The following is a 21,217-nucleotide window of genomic DNA, read 5'->3' as shown; positions in this document are numbered from 1 at the left end:
GGTTTTGCCATGTTGCACAGACTGGTTTCAAGCAGTCTCCTACATCTCCCTCCCAAAGTCTGGGATTACAGGCATGCACCAGTGCCCTGGCAAATTGTTACATTTTTATGTTGAAGTAATTTCAGTTGTTAAAATGTAACTACATATATGTAATTTCTTCAGGAATTTTCAGACAAGGAAATACAAAACTCTCACTTGCTTTTGACATGTTTTTAGATCTGGTTTTTAAATTTCTTCACCAAACACACTTAGTGCATGTGGTTTTCATTGTGGGTGGAGGGGGTACAGGCTGACAAATAAGGAACCACACCCAAGCTTCACAAACCAAACAGAGGTTTTTTTTTTTTTTTTTTTTTTTAAATCCTTTAGTGATACTGTAAAACATTTGAGTTTGCTTTGGTATTAGTTGAAACTTCCCCATAGAAAATAATGTGATATTTTACAGTAAGGTAGCTCTGAATACAGTGTCTTAAATTTGTTTTTACTGATCTTTTTGGCACATGATGAATCAAAATGTTTGACTCTCAAGTAGAGCCTTGGTTTTGAATCTCTGCTCTGAAGGGATTATTTATGTGATTTTTGTCTGAGTATCTTTTTAAATAATTGCTTTTTAAATAATTTTAAGGCTTTTTTGAACAAGTGTTTTATAAGCCTTAGTTTAATCCACAAAACAATTTAAAAAGCTACTAAGTATTAAGGGGAAAACCTTAAAGGTTTTCTTAAAATGCACTATCTTTGAAAATGGTCCTTGGCTGGGTGCGGTGGCTCATGCCCGTAATCCCAGCACTTTGGGAGGCCCAGGCAGGCGGATCATCTGAGGTCAGGAGTTCAAGACCAGCCTGGCCAACATATGGAAACCCCGTCTCTACTAAAAATTAGCTGGGGGTGATGGCATGTCCTAGTAGTCCCAGCTACTTGGGAGGCTGAGGCAGGAGAATCACTTGAACCCAGGAGGCGGAGGTTGCAGTGCACCGAGATTGTGTCACTGCACTCCAGCCTGGGCGACAGAGCGAGACTCCATCTCAAAAAAAAAAAGAAAGAAAAATGGCCCTTTGTCTCTCATGATTCTTTTTTGCCACAGTTGTGGGGGGTGGTAGAGACAGGGTCTTGCTATGTTGCCCAGGCTGGTCTTGAACTCCTGGGCTCTTGAACTCCTGGACTCAAATGATCTCCCTACCTCACCATCCCAAAGTGATGGGATTACAGGCATGAACCACAGTGTTCAGCCTCTCCTAACTTTTACTCAGCTTTATATTAGGATGAAGAGACAGAGAAGTAGATCATGTGGGAGGTAGGAGTGGTAAAAATAAAATATTGAGCACTATTGGCTGGGTGCAGTGGCTCATGCCTATAATCCCAGCACTTTGGGAGGCTGAGGTGGGTGGATCACAAGGTCAGGAGGTCAAGACCATCCTGGCTAACACAGTGAAACCCCGTCTTTACTGAAAAATAGAAAAAATTAGCTGGGCATGGTGGCGGGCGCCTGTAGTCCCAGCTAGTTGGGAGGCTGAGGCAGGAGAATGGTGTGAACCCGGGAGGCAGAGCTCACAGTGAGCCGAGATCGCGCCACTGCACTCCAGCCTGGGTGGCAGAGCGGGACTCTATCTCAAAAAAAAAAAAAAAATTGAGTGCTATTGCCAATGCTACAGTGAGTCAATGTTAGTGAACAGTTTGGCCAAGTGTGATAATGCAGGTTAACTGAAATATCTGAAGGAAAATGAGGTTTTATTTTATTTATTTATTTATTCTTTGAGACAGAGTCCCGCTCTGTCGCACAGGTGGAGTGCAGTGGCATGATCTCGGCTCACTGCTCTGCCTCGTGGGTTCAAGCAATTCTCCTGCCTCAGCCTCCCGAGTAGCTGGGATTACAGGCACCTGCCACGATGCCCGGCTAATTTTTGTATTTTTCATAGAGACGGTGTTTCACTGTGTTGGTCACGCTAGTCTCCAACTCCTGACCTCAGGTGATTCGCCTGCCTTGACCTCCCAAAGTGGTGGGATTACAGGCGTGAGCCATCGTGCTCAGCTGATTTTATCATTTATTTTTGAGACTGAGTTTCGCTGTGTAGCCCAGTCTGGAGGGCAGTGGCGTGATCTCGGCTCACTGCAACCTCTGCCTCGCAGTTCAAGCAATTCTGCCTTAGCCTCTGGAGTAGCTGGGACTACAGGCGTGCGCCACACAACTGGTTGAAAACGAGATTTTAAATTTAGGAAAAAAATATTCTATAACTTATCTAAACCCATTGGTGGTGTTTTTTTCTTGTGTAAAATGAGGAAGTTAAGATCTCTCGTTTTTAAGATATTGCTACTTCTACCACTAGAATTGTGATTCAGGTTTTTTTGTCATAGTGTTCCCTTTAAGACGTACATCTTTATTTTAACTTGTAAATTCAAATAAACGGCAAACATTTATCAAATACCTTAAGGCTGTGTCAGAGCATGTATGTATCAGTAGATTACCATTTTAATAATAGATTTTTCATTTAACTGTGGATAAAGAGTTATTGGTAACAGTATATGCTGATGGAAGAAAATACAGAAAAACTTGGACTGGGTGCAGTGGTTCACGCCTGCAATCTCAGCACTTTGGGAGGCCAAGTTGGGCGGATCACTTGAGGTCAAGAGTTTGAGCCCAGCCTGACCAGTGTGGTGAAACCCCGTCTCTACTGAAAATACAAAACAAAACAAACAAAAAAATTAGCTGGGCGCGTTGGCTGGTGCCTGTAATCTTAGCTACTTGGGAGGCTGAGACATGAGAATCGCTTGAACCCGGGAGGCAGAGGTTGCAGTGAGCTGAGATTGCATCACTGTACTCCAGCCTGGGTGACAGAGTGAGACTCCACATCTCAAAAAAAAAAAAAAAAAAAGAAAAACATGGGAAAAGCACAAGCAAGAATAAAATTTTCTGTTTTCACTACCTACAGGTATGCCACTAATAACATTTTGATTATATTTTCTAATAATTATGTGCACATACAGTAAACACATAAAGAAAATTGAGATCGTGATATACATTCTGCTTTGTTATCTGTTCTGTTGACTTAGAGTGGAAACATTTCCTCTGATGTTAACTATTTGGACATATTTTAATTGTCCACACATTATTTTATTGAAAGGCTTTTTCATACTGAGTTAATTCTATTGTGTATATTCAAGTTATCCCTAATTTTCCTTTGTGATTACAACGCTGCATTGAATCGCCTTGTGATGAATTTTTATGGGTCCTTGATTTCTTCAAGGTAGATTTTTAGATGGCAAAGAATTGTACTGTATGTGTACTATATGTATATATATTTAGGTCTCACTATGTTGTCCAGGCTAGTCTTTTTTTTTTTTTGAGACGGAGTCTGGCTCTGTTGCCAAGCCTGGAGTGCAGTGGCACGATCTCAGCTCACTGCAAGCTCCGCCTCCCAGGTTCAGGCCATTCTCCTGCCTCAGCCTCCTGAGTAGCTGGAACTACAGGCGCCCACCACCACGCCGAGCTAATTTTTTGTATTTTTAGTAGAGACGGGGTTTCACCGTGGTCTCCATCTCCTGACCCCGTGATCCGCCCGCCTTGGCCTCCCAAAGTGCTGGGATTACAGGTGTGAACCACCACACCTGGCCCAGGCTAGTCTTAAACTTGGGGATTCAAGCAGTCCTCTGTCTTGGCCTCCCAGGAAGCTGAGATTACAGGCGTGTGGTTTACTATATATTCTTAATTTACCTATATGGTATTGTGATCTTGTTCTCTTTTTAAAAATGCAATACGCACTTGCACTAATATGTTTTAAAGATATATCTGTGGGCCGGGCGAGGTGGGCGGATCACGAGGTCAGGAGATTGAGACCATCCTGGCTTAACATGGTGAAACCCTGTCTCTACTAAAAATACAAAAATTAGCTGGACGTGGTGGCGGGCACCTGTAGTCCCGGCTACTGGGGATCCTGAGGCAGGAGAATGGTGTGAACATGAGAGGTGTAGGTTGCAGTGAGCAGAGATCATGCCACTGCACTTCAGCCTGGGCGAAAGAGCGAGACTCCGTCTTGAAAAGAAAGAAAGAAAGAGAGAGAGAGGGAGGAAGGAAGGGAGGGAGGCATATTTGTGTGGGCCGGGCGCGGTGGCTCACACTTGTAATCCGGCACTTTGGGAGGCCGAGGCCGGCGGATCACCTGAGGTCGGGTGTTCAAGACCAGCCTGACCAACATGGAGAAACCCCGTCTCTACTAAAAATAAAAAATTAGCTGGGCATGGTGGCACATGCCTATAATCCCAGCTACTCGGGAAGCTGAGGTAGGAGAATCACTTGTGGTGAGCCAAGATCATTGCATTGCACTCCAACCTGGGCAACAAGAGCAAAACTCCATCTCAAAAAGAAAAAGAAAAAAGATACATTTGTGTGACTTACAGGTACAGGTAGAGTTGCTTCTGGTTTTCTGGTTGTTGCATGCATGGTATCTCCTATGCAGCCACAGCTCTTTATTTTCTTACTTAAGTGCCTCCAACTTCCCATAACACAAATTAAGGCATAGTGAACATCCTGTCTGTACTGAACATCCTGTGTATGTCTTTTTAGAAGCCTATGTGATGGTTTCTCTAGTCTTTATACCTAGGGGTGGGATTTCTGGGTCATACGGCAGTAATTTATATTTATTTTCACTAAGTATTCTCTTTGTCTGGCTTTTGTTTCATATTACCTGTTTGTCTTCCAGAAAACTTGCACCAAATTACATTCCTACCAATAAGGTAGGAGAGTGCACAATGGGTGGATTCTAACTCCAAATCTAATACCTGTTCTTTTCTTTGTTTCTAGCAGCCATGGCAATGACAGGCTCAACACCTTGCTCATCCATGAGTAACCACACAAAGGAAAGGGTGACAATGACCAAAGTGACACTGGAGAATTTTTATAGCAACCTTATCGCTCAACATGAAGAACGAGAAATGAGGTAAAGAATTTTGTTTGAAAAAATTGTGTCATGATTGTGGCATTCCTTTCTCATATTGTAAAACACTTATAATGCTGAAAGGAGGCAAGAATAGTAGCAGCCTTATTATAGACTATCACAATGGAATGACAGTGAAAGGGTTTTCAAAGTCCCTGCCATTAACCCACTTATGCCTACAAGTCAATAACATAAACTTCTATTGAAATCCAAGAAAAAAATGGTACTTGGGAGGTTGAGGTGGGAGGATTGCATTGGCCCAGGAATTTGAGGCCAGCCTGAGCAACAGTGAGAGTCTGTATCTTTAAAAAAAAAAAAAAGGCCGGGCACGGTGGCTCAAGCCTGTAATCCCAGCACTTTGGGAGGCCGAGACGGGCGGATCACGAGGTCAGGAGATCAAGACCATCCTGGCTAACACAGTGAAACCCCGTCTCTACTAAAAAATACAAAAAACTAGCCGGGCGAGGTAGCGGGCGCCTGTAGTCCCAGCTACACGGGAGGCTGAGGCAGGAGAATGGCATAAACCCGGGAGGCGGAGCTTGCAGTGAGCCAAGATCCAGCCACAGCACTCCAGCCTGGGCGACAGAGCCTCAAAAAAAAAAAAAAAAAAAAAAAAAAAAAAAAAAAAAGGCCCAATCCTAGGAGTTAATTGTTAAGGCAGTGTGGTATAATGGAAGCCCTTTTGGAGTCAGACCTGGGTTTAGAGTCCTGCCAGTTTCATTGCATAGCTGTATGAAGCTCTAATAAGTTCCTTAGTCTCTCTGTGAATTGGTTCCCTCATCAGGAAAATGGGGTTAATACTACTTGCCTTGCAGGATTGTGTTGGGGATTAGATATAACATATATGAGTATGTACCATAGTGTTTCACACATAGTAGTCACTTAGTTAATGGTTGTACTATCAGCTATGTTATTACTAATCTGGTGTATACTGTCCACTTGGTAACTCATTATTTATTTATTGTTTTTTTTTTTGAGATTGAATCTTACTCTGTTGCCCAGGCTGGAGTGCAATGGCATGATCTCAGCTCACTGCAACCTCCACCTCCTGGGTTCAAGCGATTCTTGTGCCTCAGCCTCCTGAATAGCTGGGACTACAGGTGTGAGTCACGCAAAAATGCGTGGCTAATTTTTGTAGTTTTAGTAGAGACGCTTGGCCGTAACTCATAATTAAAAAAATTTTTTCCCAGCCGGGCGCGGTGGCTGTCGCATGTAATTCCAGCACTTTAGGAGGCTGAGACGGGTGGATCACGAGGTCAGGAGATCGAGACCATCCTGGCTAACATGGTGAAACCCCGTCTCTACTAAAAATATAAAAAAATTAGCCGAGTGTGGTGGCGGGCACCTGTAGTCCCAGCTACTTGGGAGGCTGAGGCAGGAGAATGGCGTGAAACCGGGAGGCGGAGCTTGCAGTGAGCCAAGATCAAGCCACTCCAGCCTGGGGACAGAGCGAGACTCCGTCTCAAAAAAAAAAAATTTTTTTTCCCCAATATTTTACTGTGAAAGTATTCAGAAGTACAGAAAATTTATAATAATTATACAGTGGATATATACATATATATCATCTAGAGTCTATAGTGATTATTTATGGTATTTGTTTAACTACATATCCATCTATCCATTCTTGTATCTGTTCGTTAATCCATCTTAATTTCTTTTTTTTTTTTGAGACAGAGTCTTGTTCTGTCGCCCAGGCTGGAGTGTAGTGGCACAGTCTCGGCTCAATGCATCAATGCAACCTCTGCCTCCTGGGTTCAAGCAATTCTCCTGCCTCAGCCTCCCAAGTCACTGGGATTACAGGCAGGCACCACCACTCCCAGCTAATTTTTGTATTTTTAATAGACAGGGTTTCATCGTGTTGGCCAGGGTGGTCTTGATCTCTTGACCTCGTGGTCCACCTGCTTTGGCCTCCCAAAGTGCTGGGATTATAGGTGTTAGCCACCGCGCCTGGCCAGTCCATCTTAATTTTTGCCTCACTTCAAAGTATGTTGTAGACATCAGTATACTTCTGAATATTTCTGCTTATATAACATTAACTAGAGTTCAATATTTATACTTTTTGGGGAAGGGTGTAAAATTTATATACAATGAAATTCACAAGTTGAGGGTTACCATTTTATGAGTTTTGACAAATGCGTACACTTTTATAACTTAAACCTTTATCAAAACAGAGAGCATTACCTCTCCCAGAAAGTTTTCATGCCTCTTGGTTCTTCCATCTTAAACAACCACTGTTGTGATTTTATGTCTTTCTTTTTTTTTTTTTTTTTTTGAGACGAAGTCTCGCTCTGTCGCCCAGGCTGGAGTGCAGTGGCACGATCCTGGCTCACTGTAAGCTCCGCCTCCCGGGTTCATGCCATTCTCCCACCGCAACTTCACAAGTAGCTAGGACTACAGGCGCCCACCACCATGCCCGGCTAATTTTGTTTTTGTATTATTAGTAAAGACGGGTTTTCACCGTGTTAGCCAGGATGGTCTCAATCTCCTGACCTCGTGATCCACCTGCCTTCACCTCTTAAAGTGCTGGGATTACAGGCGTGAGCCACCACGCCCGGCCATGATTTTGTTTCTATCATAGTTTTGCCTATTTCATGCAAGTGGAACACATAAATGGAAACGTAGTATGTACTTGTTTGAGCAAGGCATCTTTCATTTAGCATAATTTTTTTGTTTTTGAGACAGGATGTTGTTTTGTTGCCCAAGGTGGTGTGCAGTGGCACAATCATAGCTTACTGCAGCCTTGACCTCCCAGGCTCAATCGATCCTCCTGCCTCAGCCTCCCAAGTAGCTGGGACTATAGGTGCATGCCACCACGCTTGGCTAATTTTTAAATTTTTTTGTAGAGACAGGGTCTCACTTTGTTGTCCAGGCTGGTCTTGAACTCTGGGGTTCAAGTGATCCTCCCACCTTAGCCTCCCAAAGTGCTGGGACTACAAGTGTGAGTCACCACACCTGCCAGCGTAATGTTTTTGAGGTTCCTCTGTGTTGCTGTATGCATCAATAATTTGTTCCTTTTTATTGTTGGTACTATACTGTCTTCTGACTATATCTTCTTAGTTTGTTTATCCATTCTCCTGTTGATAAACACCTGGGTTCTTTTCAATTTTTGGCTATTTTGAATAAACTTCTATGAACATTTTTGTACCAGTCTTGTGAACATTTGTTTTCAGTTCTCAGGTAAACATCTAGAGGTGGAATTTCTGAATCATATACATAGGTATATGTTTAGTTTTATAAGAAACTGCTAGACCTTTTTTCAAAATATTACTAATATATGAGAGTTCCAGTTACTTTACATTTTTGCTAACATTTGTGTTGTCAGTGTTTTAGTTATTTTGGTGGATATTTAGTGATATCTCACTGTGATTTTTAGTTTGCGTTTCCCTGATGACTAATGATGTTGAACATTTTTATGTACTTTTTGGCCATTTGTGCATCTTCCTTTGTGAAATGTTTGTTCAAATTTTTCGAGCATTTAAAGAAATTGAGTTGTCTTTGTTATTGAGTTGCAGGAGTTCTTTGTCCTACATATCAGACCTTTGTCATGTGTATGTTTCGTAAGTAATCTCTCCCAATCTGTGGCTTTCCTGCTCATGTTGTTAACAAAGTCTTTAGGCAAGCAGACATTTTAAATTTTGATGAAATAAAATTTGGCATTTTTTAAATGGTTATTGTATTCTGTGACCTTTCTAAAAAAACCTTTCCTCTTTTTAAAAAATTAACTAATTTGGGGCCAGGCATGGTGGCTCACACCTGTAATCCCAGCACTTTGGGAGGCCGAGGCGGGTGGATCATCTGAGGTCGGGAATTAGAGACCAACCTGACCAACATGGAGAAACCCCGTCTCTACTAAAAATACAAAATTAGCTGGGTGTGGTGGTGGCGCATGCCTGTAATCTCAGCTACTCGGGAGGCTGAGGCAGGAGAATTGCTTGAGCCTGGGAGGTGGAGGTTGCGGTGAGACAAGATCACAGCATCGCACTTCAGTCTGGGCAACAAGAGTGAAACTCAGTCTCAAAAAAAATAAAAGTAAAATTTAAAAAAACTCTAATTTTTTTTAGAGTCAAGGTCTTGTTATATTGACCAGGCTGGTCTTGAACTCCTGTCCTCAAGCGATCCTCTCGCCGCAGCCTCCCAAAGTACTGGACTTACCAGGTGTTAGCTACTGTGCCTGGCCAGAAACCTTTATTTATCCCCAAGTCATAAGGATTTTCTCGTATGTTCCATTTTAGAAGTTTTTTAGGTTTAGTTTTTACATTTAGTTCTGTGATCCATATTGAATTAATAGGTGTGTATGATATGAGGTGGGGAGTTGAGATTGATTTTTATCCTTATGATATCCAGTTATTTTAGCACCATTTGTTGAAAGATCTTCCCCCATGAGATTGCTTTGGCACTCTTCTTGAAAATCAACTGACATATAGATGTGAATTCATTTCTGGGCTTTCTTTTTCTGTCTCATTGATCTCTTTGTCTATCCTTTGCCAGTATCACCCTGTTTTGATTACTGTAGCTTTGCAGTAAGTTTTGAAGTCAGGTAATGTGTAAGTCCTCCAGCTTTGGTCATTTTATTTTAAGATTGCTTTGAATATTCTGTGTTCTTTGCATTTTATTATAAATTTTAGAGTCATCTTATTCTACAGAAAAGCCCAATGGAATTATGTTGCTTTTTTTTTTTGAGACGAAGTCTTGCTCTGCTGCCAGGCTGGAGTGCAGTGGCGTGATCTCAGCTCTCTGCAACCTCTGCCTCCTGGGTTCAAGCGATTCTCCTGCCTCAGCCTCCCTAACAGCTGGGACTACAGGCACGCGCCACCACACCCAGCTAATTCTTGTATTTTTAGTAGAGATGGGGTTTCATCACGTTGGCCAGGATGGTCTTGACTTTGTGATCCACCCGCCTCGGCCTCCCAAAGTTTTGGGATTACAGGTATGAGCCACTGCACTCGGCCTGGAATTACTATTGGAATTATATTGACTCTGTAGATCAATTTGTGGAGAATCAACACCTTAACATTATTGAATCTTCTGTTATACAGACATTGCATATCTCTGTTTTTTGTTGTTGTTGTTTGTTTTCTTGTTCGTTTGTTTGTTTGAGACGGAGTTTTGCTATTGCTGCCCAGGCTGGAGTGTAGTGTTGTGATCTCAGGTCACTACAACCTCCGCCTCCTAGGTTCAAGCAGTTCTCCTGCTCCAGCCTCCTAAGTAGCTGGGACTACAGGCACCTGCCACCACCCCAGCTGATTTTTTGTATTTTTAATAGAGATGGGGTTTCCCCATGTTGGGCAGACTGGTCTCGAACTCCTGACCTCAGGTGATCCACTTGCCTCGGCCTCCCAAAGTGCTGGGATTGCAGGCATGAGCTACTGCGCCTGGCCCATATCTCCATTTTTAAGGTCTTCTTTAGTTTTTCTCAACGGTGTTTTCGTAATTTTTAGTGTGTGCATCTTACATGTCTTGTTAATCTATTTCTAGTATTTGGGGGTTTTCTGGATGCTGTTTAGAATTTCATTGTCCAGTTGTTTGCTGCTAGTATATAGACATATAACTGAGTTTTGTATATTGATCTTGTATTCTGTAAGTTTCTAATTATTCTAGGTTTTTTTTTAATTTGCGTATTTAGAATTTTCTATGTAAACAATCTTGTGATATTCAGGTAGAGACAGTTTATTTCCTTTTCAATCTACTCCCCTTTCTTTTTCTTTTTCTTTTCTTTTTTTTTTTTTTTTTTGAGAGACAGTCTTGCTCGTCGCCCAGGCTGGAGTGCAGTGGCACGATCTTGGCTCACTGCAAGCTCTGCCTCCCAGGTTCATGACATTCTCTTGCGTCAGCCTCCCGAGTAGCTAGGACTGCAGGCGTCCGCCACCATGCCTGACTAATTTTTTGTATTTTTATAGAGATGGGGGTTCACCGTGTTAGCCAGGATGGTCTCGATCTCCTGACCTTGTGATCCACCCACCTCGGCCTCCCAAAGTGCTGGGATCACAGGCGTGAGCCACCATGCCCGGCCTTTTTTTCTTTTTCTTTTTTTTTTTTCTTTTTTCATTGCCTTAGGGCACTAGCTAGAAATTCCAGTAAAATGTTGAATAGAAGTAGTGGGAGTGGATATCTTTGTTTTCTTCTTGATTTCAAGCTAACGTGCTCACTGTTTTACCAAAGATGCCCTTTATAGGTTGAGGCAGTTTCCTTATGTTCTAATTTGGGTTAAAAAAATTTTTTTTTGTTTTTTTAGAGACAGGGTCTTGCTTTAACCCAGCTTGGAGTGCAGTGGCACAATCATGGCTCACTGCAGCCTTGACCTCCTGAGCTCAGGTGATTCTCCCACCTCAGCTTTCCAAGTAGCTGGGACTACAGGTATGTGCCACCACACCTGGCTAATTTTTTTTTTACCTTTTTGTAGAGACAGGATATCACTATGTTGACCAGGCTTATCTTGAACTCCTGGCCTCAGGCAGTCCTCCTGCTTCAGCCTCACAAAGTTTTGGGATTGGAATTGTAAGCCACTGTGCTCAGCCTATGTTCCAATTTGGCTGAGAAGCTGAGAATTTTTATCATCAGTAGGTGTTGAATTTTTTCTTTTCATTATTATTTTTTTATTTTTGTCGTTTGTTTCGTTTTGATTGTTGTTTTTTTATGGGTGTTGAATTTTTTTCAAATGCTTTTTGAACATCTTCATAATGGTCATATTGTTTTTCTCCTTTATTCTTTTAATATGGTGAGTTACATGGACTGATTTTTGAATGTTAGACTAACTTTACATTTCAGGGGTAAAAACCTTGATGACATTGTATTATCTCCTTTATGTTGCTGGGTCGATATGCTAATATTTTGATAAGGATCTTTGCAATCCTGTTCTTCATGAGGGTGTAAATGATAATTTACATGGGATATATAATTTGACCTTAAATATGCAGTTCTGTATGTGGAATAGTCAGATATTTTATGCTTGGTGGTGGCTAGCTGCTGTTCACTGGAGTAAACAAGTGTCTGCACACTGTCCCGTGTTAGGATCATGGGGAATTCAAACGTAAATCTGTACAGGATATCTTTAAGCAGGTGAAACCTGTGGAGGTAGTTATTTCAAATACAGTCACTTCTTGAAATCATAGCTACTGGGGTAGTAATTATAAAGCAAATGTTTATGAGTTTTGATTTAGCCACTTGTTTAGTAATAGTCCTCTGGGTTTTATCCTACTGGTTCTGCCCTAGCTATGGTTTATTATTGGTATGTATCACATTCTGCAGGAACAAGATGATGTATGGTTTTGTTTACATTATTAATAAATGATACATTGTGATTAACACTAAGATTGTACCCCAAAATGAGCAGACAGCAGTGCTTTGCATTCTTTGGATTCTCAAGATAGAAAAGCCGTCTAAAAGTTTCAGTGGTTCCAGAAGCAGAGAGGGTTATATAAAAATAAACAAAATTTAAAAAATACAGCATTGGAGGCCGGGCGCAGTGGCTCACGCCTGTAATCCCAGTACTTTGGGAGGCTGAGGTGGGTGGATCACGAGGCAGGAGATCAAGACCATCCTGGCTAACATGGTGAAACCCTGTCTCTACTAAAAATGTAAAAAGTAGCCGGGTGTGGAGGTGGGTGACCCCCAAGTAGTCCCAGCTACTTGGGAGTCTGAGGCAGGAGAATGGCGTGAACCCGGGAGGCGGAGCTTACAGTGAGCCAAGATCGCGCCACTGCACTCAAGACTGAGCGACAGAGCGAGACTCCATCTCAAAAAACAAACAAACAAACAAAAAAGCATTGGTGGTTTTGCTTTTTTTGAAAGACCAAATTAATCAAAAGACAGAAGAGAATGTTAGATATTTAAGAGGGTTAGAATGTTTGTTTTTGGTTGTTTATAAAAGTGCCATTATTTTTTATTAAAGAATAGTAAGCCACGTGTGGTGGTGTGCACCTGTAGTTCTAACTACTCAGAAGGCTGAGGTGGGAGGATCTCTTGAGCTCAGGAGTTTGAGGCTGCAGTGAGCTATGATTGTGTCACTGCACTCAAGCTTGGGCAACTGAACAAGACACCATCTATCTCTTTAAGAAAACAACAATGCACTAGTACTTTGAGCCTTTCAGAATTAATATATCCTTGTAGATCTTTTTTGTTGAGTACCCTCTTTTTTTTTTTTGAGATGGAGTCTCACTCTGGCACAGGCTGGAGGGCAGTGGTGCCATCTTGGCTTACTGCAACCTCCCGGGTTCAAGCGATTCTCCTGCCTCAGCCTTCTGAGTAGCTGGGATTACAGGAGCGCGCTACCACTCCGGGCTAATTTTTGTATTTTCGTGTTGTTTTTGAGACGGAGTTTCACTCTTTTGCCCAGGCTAGAATGCAATAGCATAATCTCCGCCTCCTGGGTTCAAGCGATTGTCCTGCCTCAGCCTCCCATGTAGCTGGGATTACAGACATGGACTACCATGCCTGGCTAATTTTTGTATTTTTAGTAGAAGCGGGGTTTCACCATGTTGGCCAGTCTGGTCTTGAATTCCTGACCTGAGGTGATCCGCCCGCCTCATCTTCCCAGAGTGTGTGAGCCACAGTGCTTGGCCTAATTTTTGTATTTTTAGTAGAGATGGGGTTTCACCATGTTGACCAGGCTGGTCTTGAATTCCTTACCTCAAGTGATCCACCCACCTTGGTCTCCCAAAGTGCTGGGTTTACAGGTGTGAGCCATCATGCCCAGCCAGAACCCTCTTTTTTGTATGAACTGCTAGTTGGTTTTGGATTTACTGATACAGCTCAATAAAACTTTCAGGCTTTATTGTTCCTAGAAAAATTTTTAAAAAGGGATTGACAAGAATTACCTCAGAAGTAAACTAAGAAGCTTTTTTTTTTTTTTAAATTTTATTTTACAGACAAGGTCTTACTGTGTCACCCAGGCTGGAGTGCAGTGATCCGATCATGGCTCACTGCAGCTTCAAACTCCTGGGCTCAAGCCATCCTCCACCTCCCAGAGTGCTGGGATTACAGGCATGAGCCATGATTGGCCTGAGTTTGCAAGCTTTTTAATGTTCTGGAGGGATGCATTGCGGGACCTTGATGAATAAACAGTTTTAGTGATATGAGACAATTGATAATGAAGAGATAATATATGATGGAGATTTGAAATAATAAGTTTTGGGCTAACAAATTTTGAGACCAAGTTGTAATACAAATCTTCATTTTTTTTCTTTTGTGTCTTGTCTAGGTGCCTTTAAAATGTCTGTTATTCCTAGCATTGCTGTGCAACTCTTGCCCTGTTCCGTCATAGTAGAACACTAGGTTATAGTTGAAGCAAAGGACTTACTGCAGGGGGATATGTGTCCAAAGCCCAGAGATAGAAGAAAGAGTAAAATTCATCTGGAAATTGTTTCCTGTATAAACATAAAATATGAGAACTTTGAGCAGTTTCATAGAAACACTATAGCAGCTTATATAGATTGGTTTAAAAATAATTAAACCCCCTGAATCTAGTGTCCATCACACAGCACTGCGGAATGCCACCTGATGGTCTATTAATACCACTGTTAGATCATAAGCACTCAGTAGGGCAAGTGCATCTGCTATATTCCTTCAGTCTGTGTTTTGCCTTCAATGGCAGCCTCGGTTGTGACCTTCTCGAGGAGCAGCAGCTCTCCTTGTATTCGTTCTGTATGTGATCCTAGGTACCTAGTAGGTATTGACAGTTGTCTACTTATTCATTAAAAAAATGTTTTAGATAATTCATAGCAGTTTGAAATCAAATCTGAGGAAACAGGCGTTTCCTTTTACAAAATATTTTCAGTTGTTTCTTTTCTTCATGAATACTGTTTAGGTGGGTTAATTAAAACCACAAACACCTAATTTAATAAATAACAATGGTAAGCTTTTTTCTCCCCAAATAAAATAGTTTTTCATACATTTTACTGAGAACTTCTATGTTCTGCAACTCCTCTTAGATTTTCTCATCTATGTTTTCTTAACTGTAGAAATTCCTCATTTGGTCTTATCTAATACTAAGTAGAGATACGTGATTATTATTAGTGATCCCGTGTCAGTTTTATTTAAGCCTCAAGAATGAGTAAGTCCAGACCTCCTAATGGTCTTCACTGAGCAGATATCAGTCAAACCAGAGTGTAGAATTGAAGTAATTTGTGGAGATTTTAAAGAATCTGTGTAGTGTTAATTTTAGGGTATTTCTGGCTGGGTGCAGGGGCTCACACCTATAATCCCAGCACTTTGGTAGGCCGAGGTGGGTGGATCACTTGAGGTTAGGGGCTCAAGACCAGCCTGGGCGACATGATGAAACCCCGTGTCTACTAAAAATACAAAAATTAGCCGGACATGGTGGCATATGCCTGTAATCCCAGCTACTAGGGAGGTTGAGGCACAAGAATCACCTGAACCCAGGAGGCAGAGGTTGCAGTGAGCCAAGATCGTGTCCTGCACTCCAGCCTGGGTGACAGAGCCGGACTCTTGTCTCCAAAAAAAAAGAAAAAAGGAAAAAGGCCGGGTGTGGTGGCTCACGCCTGTAATCCCTGTACTTTCAGAGGCCAAGGTGGGTGAATCACTTGAGGTCAGGAGTTCGAGACCATACTGGCCAACATGGTGAGACCCCATCTCTACTAAAAATACAAAAATTAGCTGGACATGGTGGTGGGCACTTGTAATCCCAGCTATTCAGGAGGCTGAGGCAGGAGAATCACTTGTACCGGGAGGCAGAGGTTGCAATGAGCCAAGATAGTACCACTGCACTCCAGCCTGGGTGACAGAGTAAGACTCTTGTCTCAAAAAAAAAAGTATTTCTTAGGCATTTTCTGAATTTAGGCATTTTTAATCATGGCGATATAATCACAGCCCCTCCGCCTCCCCTCCTCTCTTCTCTTGCTGACAGAATCTCACTCTGTTGCCCCTCTTCTCTTTCTGACAGAATCTCACTCTGTCACCCAGGCTGGAGTGCAGTGGCACCATCTCGGCTCACTGTAACCTCTGCCTCCCAGGTTCCAGAGATTTTCCTGCCTCAGCCTCCTGAGTAGCTGGGATTACGGGCACGTGCCACCACGCCTGGCTACTTTTTGTATTTTCAGTAGAGACAGAGTTTCACCATGTTGGCCAGGCTGGTCTCCAACTCCTGGCCTCAGGCTATCTGCCAGCCTCAGCCTCCCAAAGTGCTGGGATTACGGGTGTCAGCCACCATGCCTGGCCCTATTTCTGTTAAATACACTATTTTTCCTGGTTTTCAGTGTCTCACCAAAATACTATCTATTTTCAGTTAGGGTGGAATAGCCCTATTTTCTCATTCCTGCTATCTCCGAATCAAGCTATGCTAAGAGGGGACCCTAAATTAGAAAAGGGGGCTAATTGTAAGTAGTAGTCATGAATGTGTCTGCACATTGCTACTATACATTCTACTTTTTAAAATTTAGCAGCATACATTTAGAAAGTAGCTGTGTACAAAGCACTATTCTTAGTGGAGATGGGGAATTCAAATACAGTCCCTGCCTTCAGAAGGTCTTACCACTCTCTCATACAGGAAATGAACACACACGAAAATAAATGGAACGCATGGAAGGCATCACTGGGGTGAGGCTGGATATGGCCTCTAAGTGTGAAAGTGACTTGGTCTCTCTCCCAGGGTTCTGGTTTGGAACATTGGAATTGAAGGGAAGAGTGGCTCCACCAAAGGCTGGAGTGTTAACCTGGCACTCCTATAAGAGAGCATGCCTGTGTGGAGAGTCCTGCTATTTTTCACTATGAACAATTTTAAACATAGATAGAATAATATAGTGACCCCGTTTCAATATATTCATCCCTCAGATTTAATAATTTTAGGGCTTTGGTATCTTTTCTTCATCTATCCCATTTTGTTTTTTCTTGCTATTGTGTTTTAAGGTAAATTCCAGACATCTGTCATTTTAATCCTGCATACTCTCAAGTATGCATTTCCAAAAATATGGCCATTTTCTTGCATAATGCAAATGCCACTATGAATCTAACCAAGTTAACAGTAATTCCTTTGATATCATCTCACAGAGGATGTCATTTTTAAGTCATTTCAGGCTGTCCTTGCTGTTTTTAGTGTCCTCAGGGTCTTTGTGGACCTGGTCCTAATCGTTATCATGGATAGGCTTTTTTTTTTCTGGATACTTTCTCTAATGAAATAATCTAATTGCGTTCAAGGAGTTAACTTTACTCTCAGGCAGGCATTCTGCTGCAACAAATTTGATTACACTTCAGTAAAGCTGTGGAAAACCTCTTAATTTGTATTTAGATTTAAAATATAATCAGAAGGAGCCAGTTTTGTGACACAGTGGATAGTGCATTGGACTTGTAGCCCATTCTGATGTAGTCATTCAAAAACATATAGTCAGGAGGTGTGATGGTGTTTAGTACTCAGGGCACAAAAAGAGCTGACCACAGCTGTGTTCTTAGAGCTTTGCCTAGCATGTTATACTTTGACTTTTCTTACTCTTCTCTGCTTCAACTACCTAACCACTGCAATGGAATTAATTTACACTCCTGAAACTACTAAGAGTACAGCCTTTTCTCTCCAATACATGTGTACACATAGATGCACATGTATCCCAAACTATTCTGGGAACTGGGAGAACTGTTAATGTTCCTCTCTCTGCATTTTCTATCTTGATTAGTGGCATCATATACCTTTAGACAGGAAATTCTAAGGCTTTTCTCTTGACTCCTGTTGTCAGTTGGTCATCTTTGCAATAGCTCTATTCACTTCATTCTGGTTTTCCTGCCCTAGTTCCAGATCTTTACTGTACATCTGAATCATTACAGTAACTCTCAACTGGCCTCTGATCTTTCTCAGTTGCTTTCCCTGCCAGTCCATCAGATCCTCATTACTGCTGGTTACCATTCTAAAATAGAAATCTTATCACATCACTCCTTTGCACACAAGCCTCTTTTAGCACTCAATTGTCTACAGAATGAGATCCAACCTTCTTGGTGTGGCTTTTGAAGTGCTGTGTGTGTCAGCCACAATGGACTACATGCTGTTTCTGCAGCATACTGTACACTTTTTTTTTTTTTTTTGAGATGGAGTCTCGCTTCGTTGCCCAGGCTAGAGTGCAGTGGCGCGACCTCGGCTCGCTCCGCCTCCCAGGTTCACGCCATTCTCCTGCCTCAGCCTCCTGAGTAGCTGGGACTACAGGTGCCTGCCACTATGCCCGGTTAATTTTTTTTTTTTTTTTTGTATTTTTAGTAGAGACGGGGTTTCTCTGTGTTAGCCAGGATGGTCTCGATCTCCTGACCTCGTGATCCGCCTACCTTGGCCTCCCAAAGTGCAGGGATTACAGGTGTGAGCCACCGCACCCGGCCAGCATACTGTACACTCTTACCCTTTTTTGCTCTGTTTGTATGTATTGCCTGTTTATCTGGAATGCTGATGAGTGGTGGAAGAGAGATTCTAGCCCATGTAGTTTCATTTATTGTGCTGAGTAAATGAAAGTTCTGTGGAATTGGTTGTAAGGAAGTTTTACTGGCTTCTTTTAGTTTTATGAGACTATAGATCAAAAACATTATTGCATGCACTTTCTAAAGTTCAGTACTCCAAAAGTCTGATATCTGAATGTTTTTTTTTTTTCTTCGAGACAGAGTCTCACTCCGACATCCGAGGTAGAGTGCCGTGGTGTGATCTTGCCTCACTGCAACCTCTGCCTCCCAGGTTCAAGTGATTCTTGTGCCTTAGCCTCCCAAATAACTGGGATTACAGGCGCCTGCCAGTACACCCAGCTAATTTATATATATATATGTGTGTGTGTGTGTGTGTGTATACATATATACATATATACATATGTACATACATAGAGAGAGAGATACAGATATATGTTTTTTGATACAGAGTCGTGCTGCGTCACCCAGGCTGGCGTGCAGTGGCATGATCTCAACTCACTGCAACCTCTGCCTGCCGGGTTCAGGCAATTCTTCTGCCTCAGCCTCCCGAGTAGCTGGGACTACAGGCGCTCGCCACCATGCCCAGCTAATTTTTGTATTTTTAGTAGAGATGGGGTTTCACCATGTTGGCCAGGCTGGTTTCGAACTCCTGACCTTATGATCCGCCTTCCTCGGCCTCCGAAAGTGCTGGGATTACAGGCATGAGCCACAATGCCTGGCGTTTTATTTATTTATTTATTTATTTTATTTATTTATTATTTTTTAGACAGGGTCTCACTCCACTGCTGGAGTGCAGTGGCGTGATCTCTGCTCACTGCAGCCTCCACCTCCCTGGTTCAAGTGATTCTCCTATCTCAGCCTCCCAAGTAGCTAGGATTACAGGGGCATGCCACCATGCCTGGCTGATTTTTGCATTTTTAGTACAGATGGGATTTCACCATGTTGGCCATTGTGGTCTCAAACTCCTGACCTCAAGTGATTCACCCGCCTTGGCCTCCCGAAGTGTTGGGGTTACAGGCATGAGCCACCGCACCCAGCCTAATTTTTATATTTTTAGTAGAGACGGGGTTTTACCATGTTGGCCAGGCTGGTCTTGGACTCCTGACCTCAAGTGACCCATCCGCCTCACGTCCCAAAGTGCTGGGATCACAGGCATGAGCCGCCACACCCAGTCTGATGTATGATGTTTTGATAGTGGTGCCAGTCACCTTTTTGATCACTTTTTCCCGTTAAATTTCCAAATTCTGCTTTTACCTTTGTTGTTTGTTACCCATTGCTCATGGCAGGGAGGAGGAGGAAGATGCAGAAATAAAGGAAGTAGATTTCAGTCAGAGAGAGGGAAAGTAACACCATGATATAAGAGTTTATCAAATACCAGCTGTTTTGTGGTTTGGTAAGGAGGAAATAACTGAAAAGAAAATTAAAAAAAAAAGCCAAAACCGAGAGAGGACATTTTTTGAAACAAGATTCTTTGTTGCATTAACATCTTAGACAGGCTTTTAAAAAATGTAGACCTAAGGATGGGGCATGGTGGCTCACACCTGTAATCGCAACACTTTGGAAGGTCAGGCTGGAGTTTGATACTAGCCTGGGCAATATGGTGAGACCTCATTTCTACAAAAAATTTAAAAATTAGCCAGGTATGGTGGCATGCACCTGTAGTCCTAGCTACTTGGGAGGCTAAGGTGGAATTGCTTGAGCCTGTAAGGTGGAGTTTTCAGTGAGCTGAGATTGCCCCACTGCATTCTAGCCTGGGTGACAGAACAAAACTCTGTCTCCTCCCGCCACCCCGCCAAAAAAAAGTAGACCTAACAAAGGATGGAAATCTTTTTACTTGTCTTAGTAACTGTAATTTTTTTGGTTTTAATGAGACAGTTCGAGATTTACCTGTTTGTGTCATTTTTTAAAATGCAATTACAATATTAAGTTACAGAGTTTTCAGAAAGTTATTCAGGTGTGATTTCATGTGTCTTTTGTTTTTGTTTTAGACAAAAGAAGTTAGAAAAGGTGATGGAAGAAGAAGGCCTAAAAGATGAAGAGGTAATTAATATTGGCAGTATCTTCCTTAAAACCCAGCATGGCAGGTTGTATCTTGTCCAGCAAGTTGTTAGCCTTGTTACACATGAGAAGGGTTTCGGCCCAGTAACAGAGGAACTTGAGGGGTAGTGTGCTTCTGGATTTGGGTGTTAATGCAGAGGGACAGATTAATTATTAAGTAACTAGGAGAGGAAGGCTTCTCTAGATGCAGTTATAGTAAACTAGATTTAGAATTCCAAGAGAAAGAAGGAATGAAATCAAATTAAAATTTAAAAGAGCAAGTTATAGCATTTTTATAGAATTCACTGAAAAGTCTCCGTAGGAGTAGGGCAAGTTTTTGAAATATTTATTTACTTTACTTTTTCTGGGATACATGTGCTGAACGTGCAGGTTTATTACATAGGTACGTATGTGCCATAGTGGTTTACTGCACCTGTCAACCTGTCATCTAGGTTTTAAGCTTCGCATACATGAGGTATTTGTCCTAATGCTCTCCCTCCACTTTCCCCCCATGCCCCGACAGGCCCCAGTGTGTCATGTTCCTGAAATCTTTATTAAGGCAAAATATCCATCTCAAATCAGCCCTTCCACCCAGTGCCCACAGATATAGTAGGAGAAAATATAGTTAACAAGGGACTGTGCAAGAAACTGGAATGGCAGTGGAAATGCCTTCGAAAATAGGATTGGCTTGCAGAACCCAGGACAGTGGTGAAAAATACCCAATACTTGTAGAAATAACAGAAAGTTAGAGCATATAATGTGTAACCAACCCAGAGGGAAAGATAAGAACACATTTTTAGTTTATATTAAACAGGATAAAGGAAAATGTTGTTGATTATTTATCCCTTCCTTCACCAAAAATGTTAGGATAGTGG

At 42.1% G+C, this 21,217-nt stretch overlaps 2 protein-coding genes across 4 annotated transcripts in view; one reads left to right on the top strand and one right to left on the bottom strand.

The window, feature by feature from the left end:
* The window catches only part of SRSF3 (serine and arginine rich splicing factor 3), a 400,608-nt gene that overhangs the window by 54,502 nt on the left and 324,889 nt on the right, over positions 1-21,217 (bottom strand). The window lies entirely within an intron of this gene.
* STK38 (serine/threonine kinase 38) overlaps positions 1-21,217 on the top strand; it is a 276,943-nt gene that overhangs the window by 223,841 nt on the left and 31,885 nt on the right. The window contains exons 3-4 of one of the 3 annotated variants that reach the window (XM_050787703.1): positions 4,793-4,928; positions 20,294-20,345. In XM_050787703.1, the coding sequence (XP_050643660.1) occupies positions 4,798-4,928; positions 20,294-20,345 (183 nt within the window). In that variant the 5' untranslated portion in view covers positions 4,793-4,797. Of the gene's footprint in view, positions 1-4,792; positions 4,929-8,769; positions 9,853-20,293; positions 20,346-21,217 lie in introns of those variants that run through there. The other 2 variants (XM_050787700.1, XM_050787701.1) reach the window with 2 other exon arrangements.

The sequence above is a fragment of the Macaca thibetana genome, chromosome 4 (genome assembly GCF_024542745.1).
Source record: "Macaca thibetana thibetana isolate TM-01 chromosome 4, ASM2454274v1, whole genome shotgun sequence".
Classification (NCBI taxonomy): Eukaryota; Metazoa; Chordata; class Mammalia; order Primates; family Cercopithecidae; genus Macaca; species Macaca thibetana.
The sequence above is the reverse complement of the archived record's forward strand: the minus strand, read 5'-3'. Positions and strand labels throughout refer to the sequence as shown.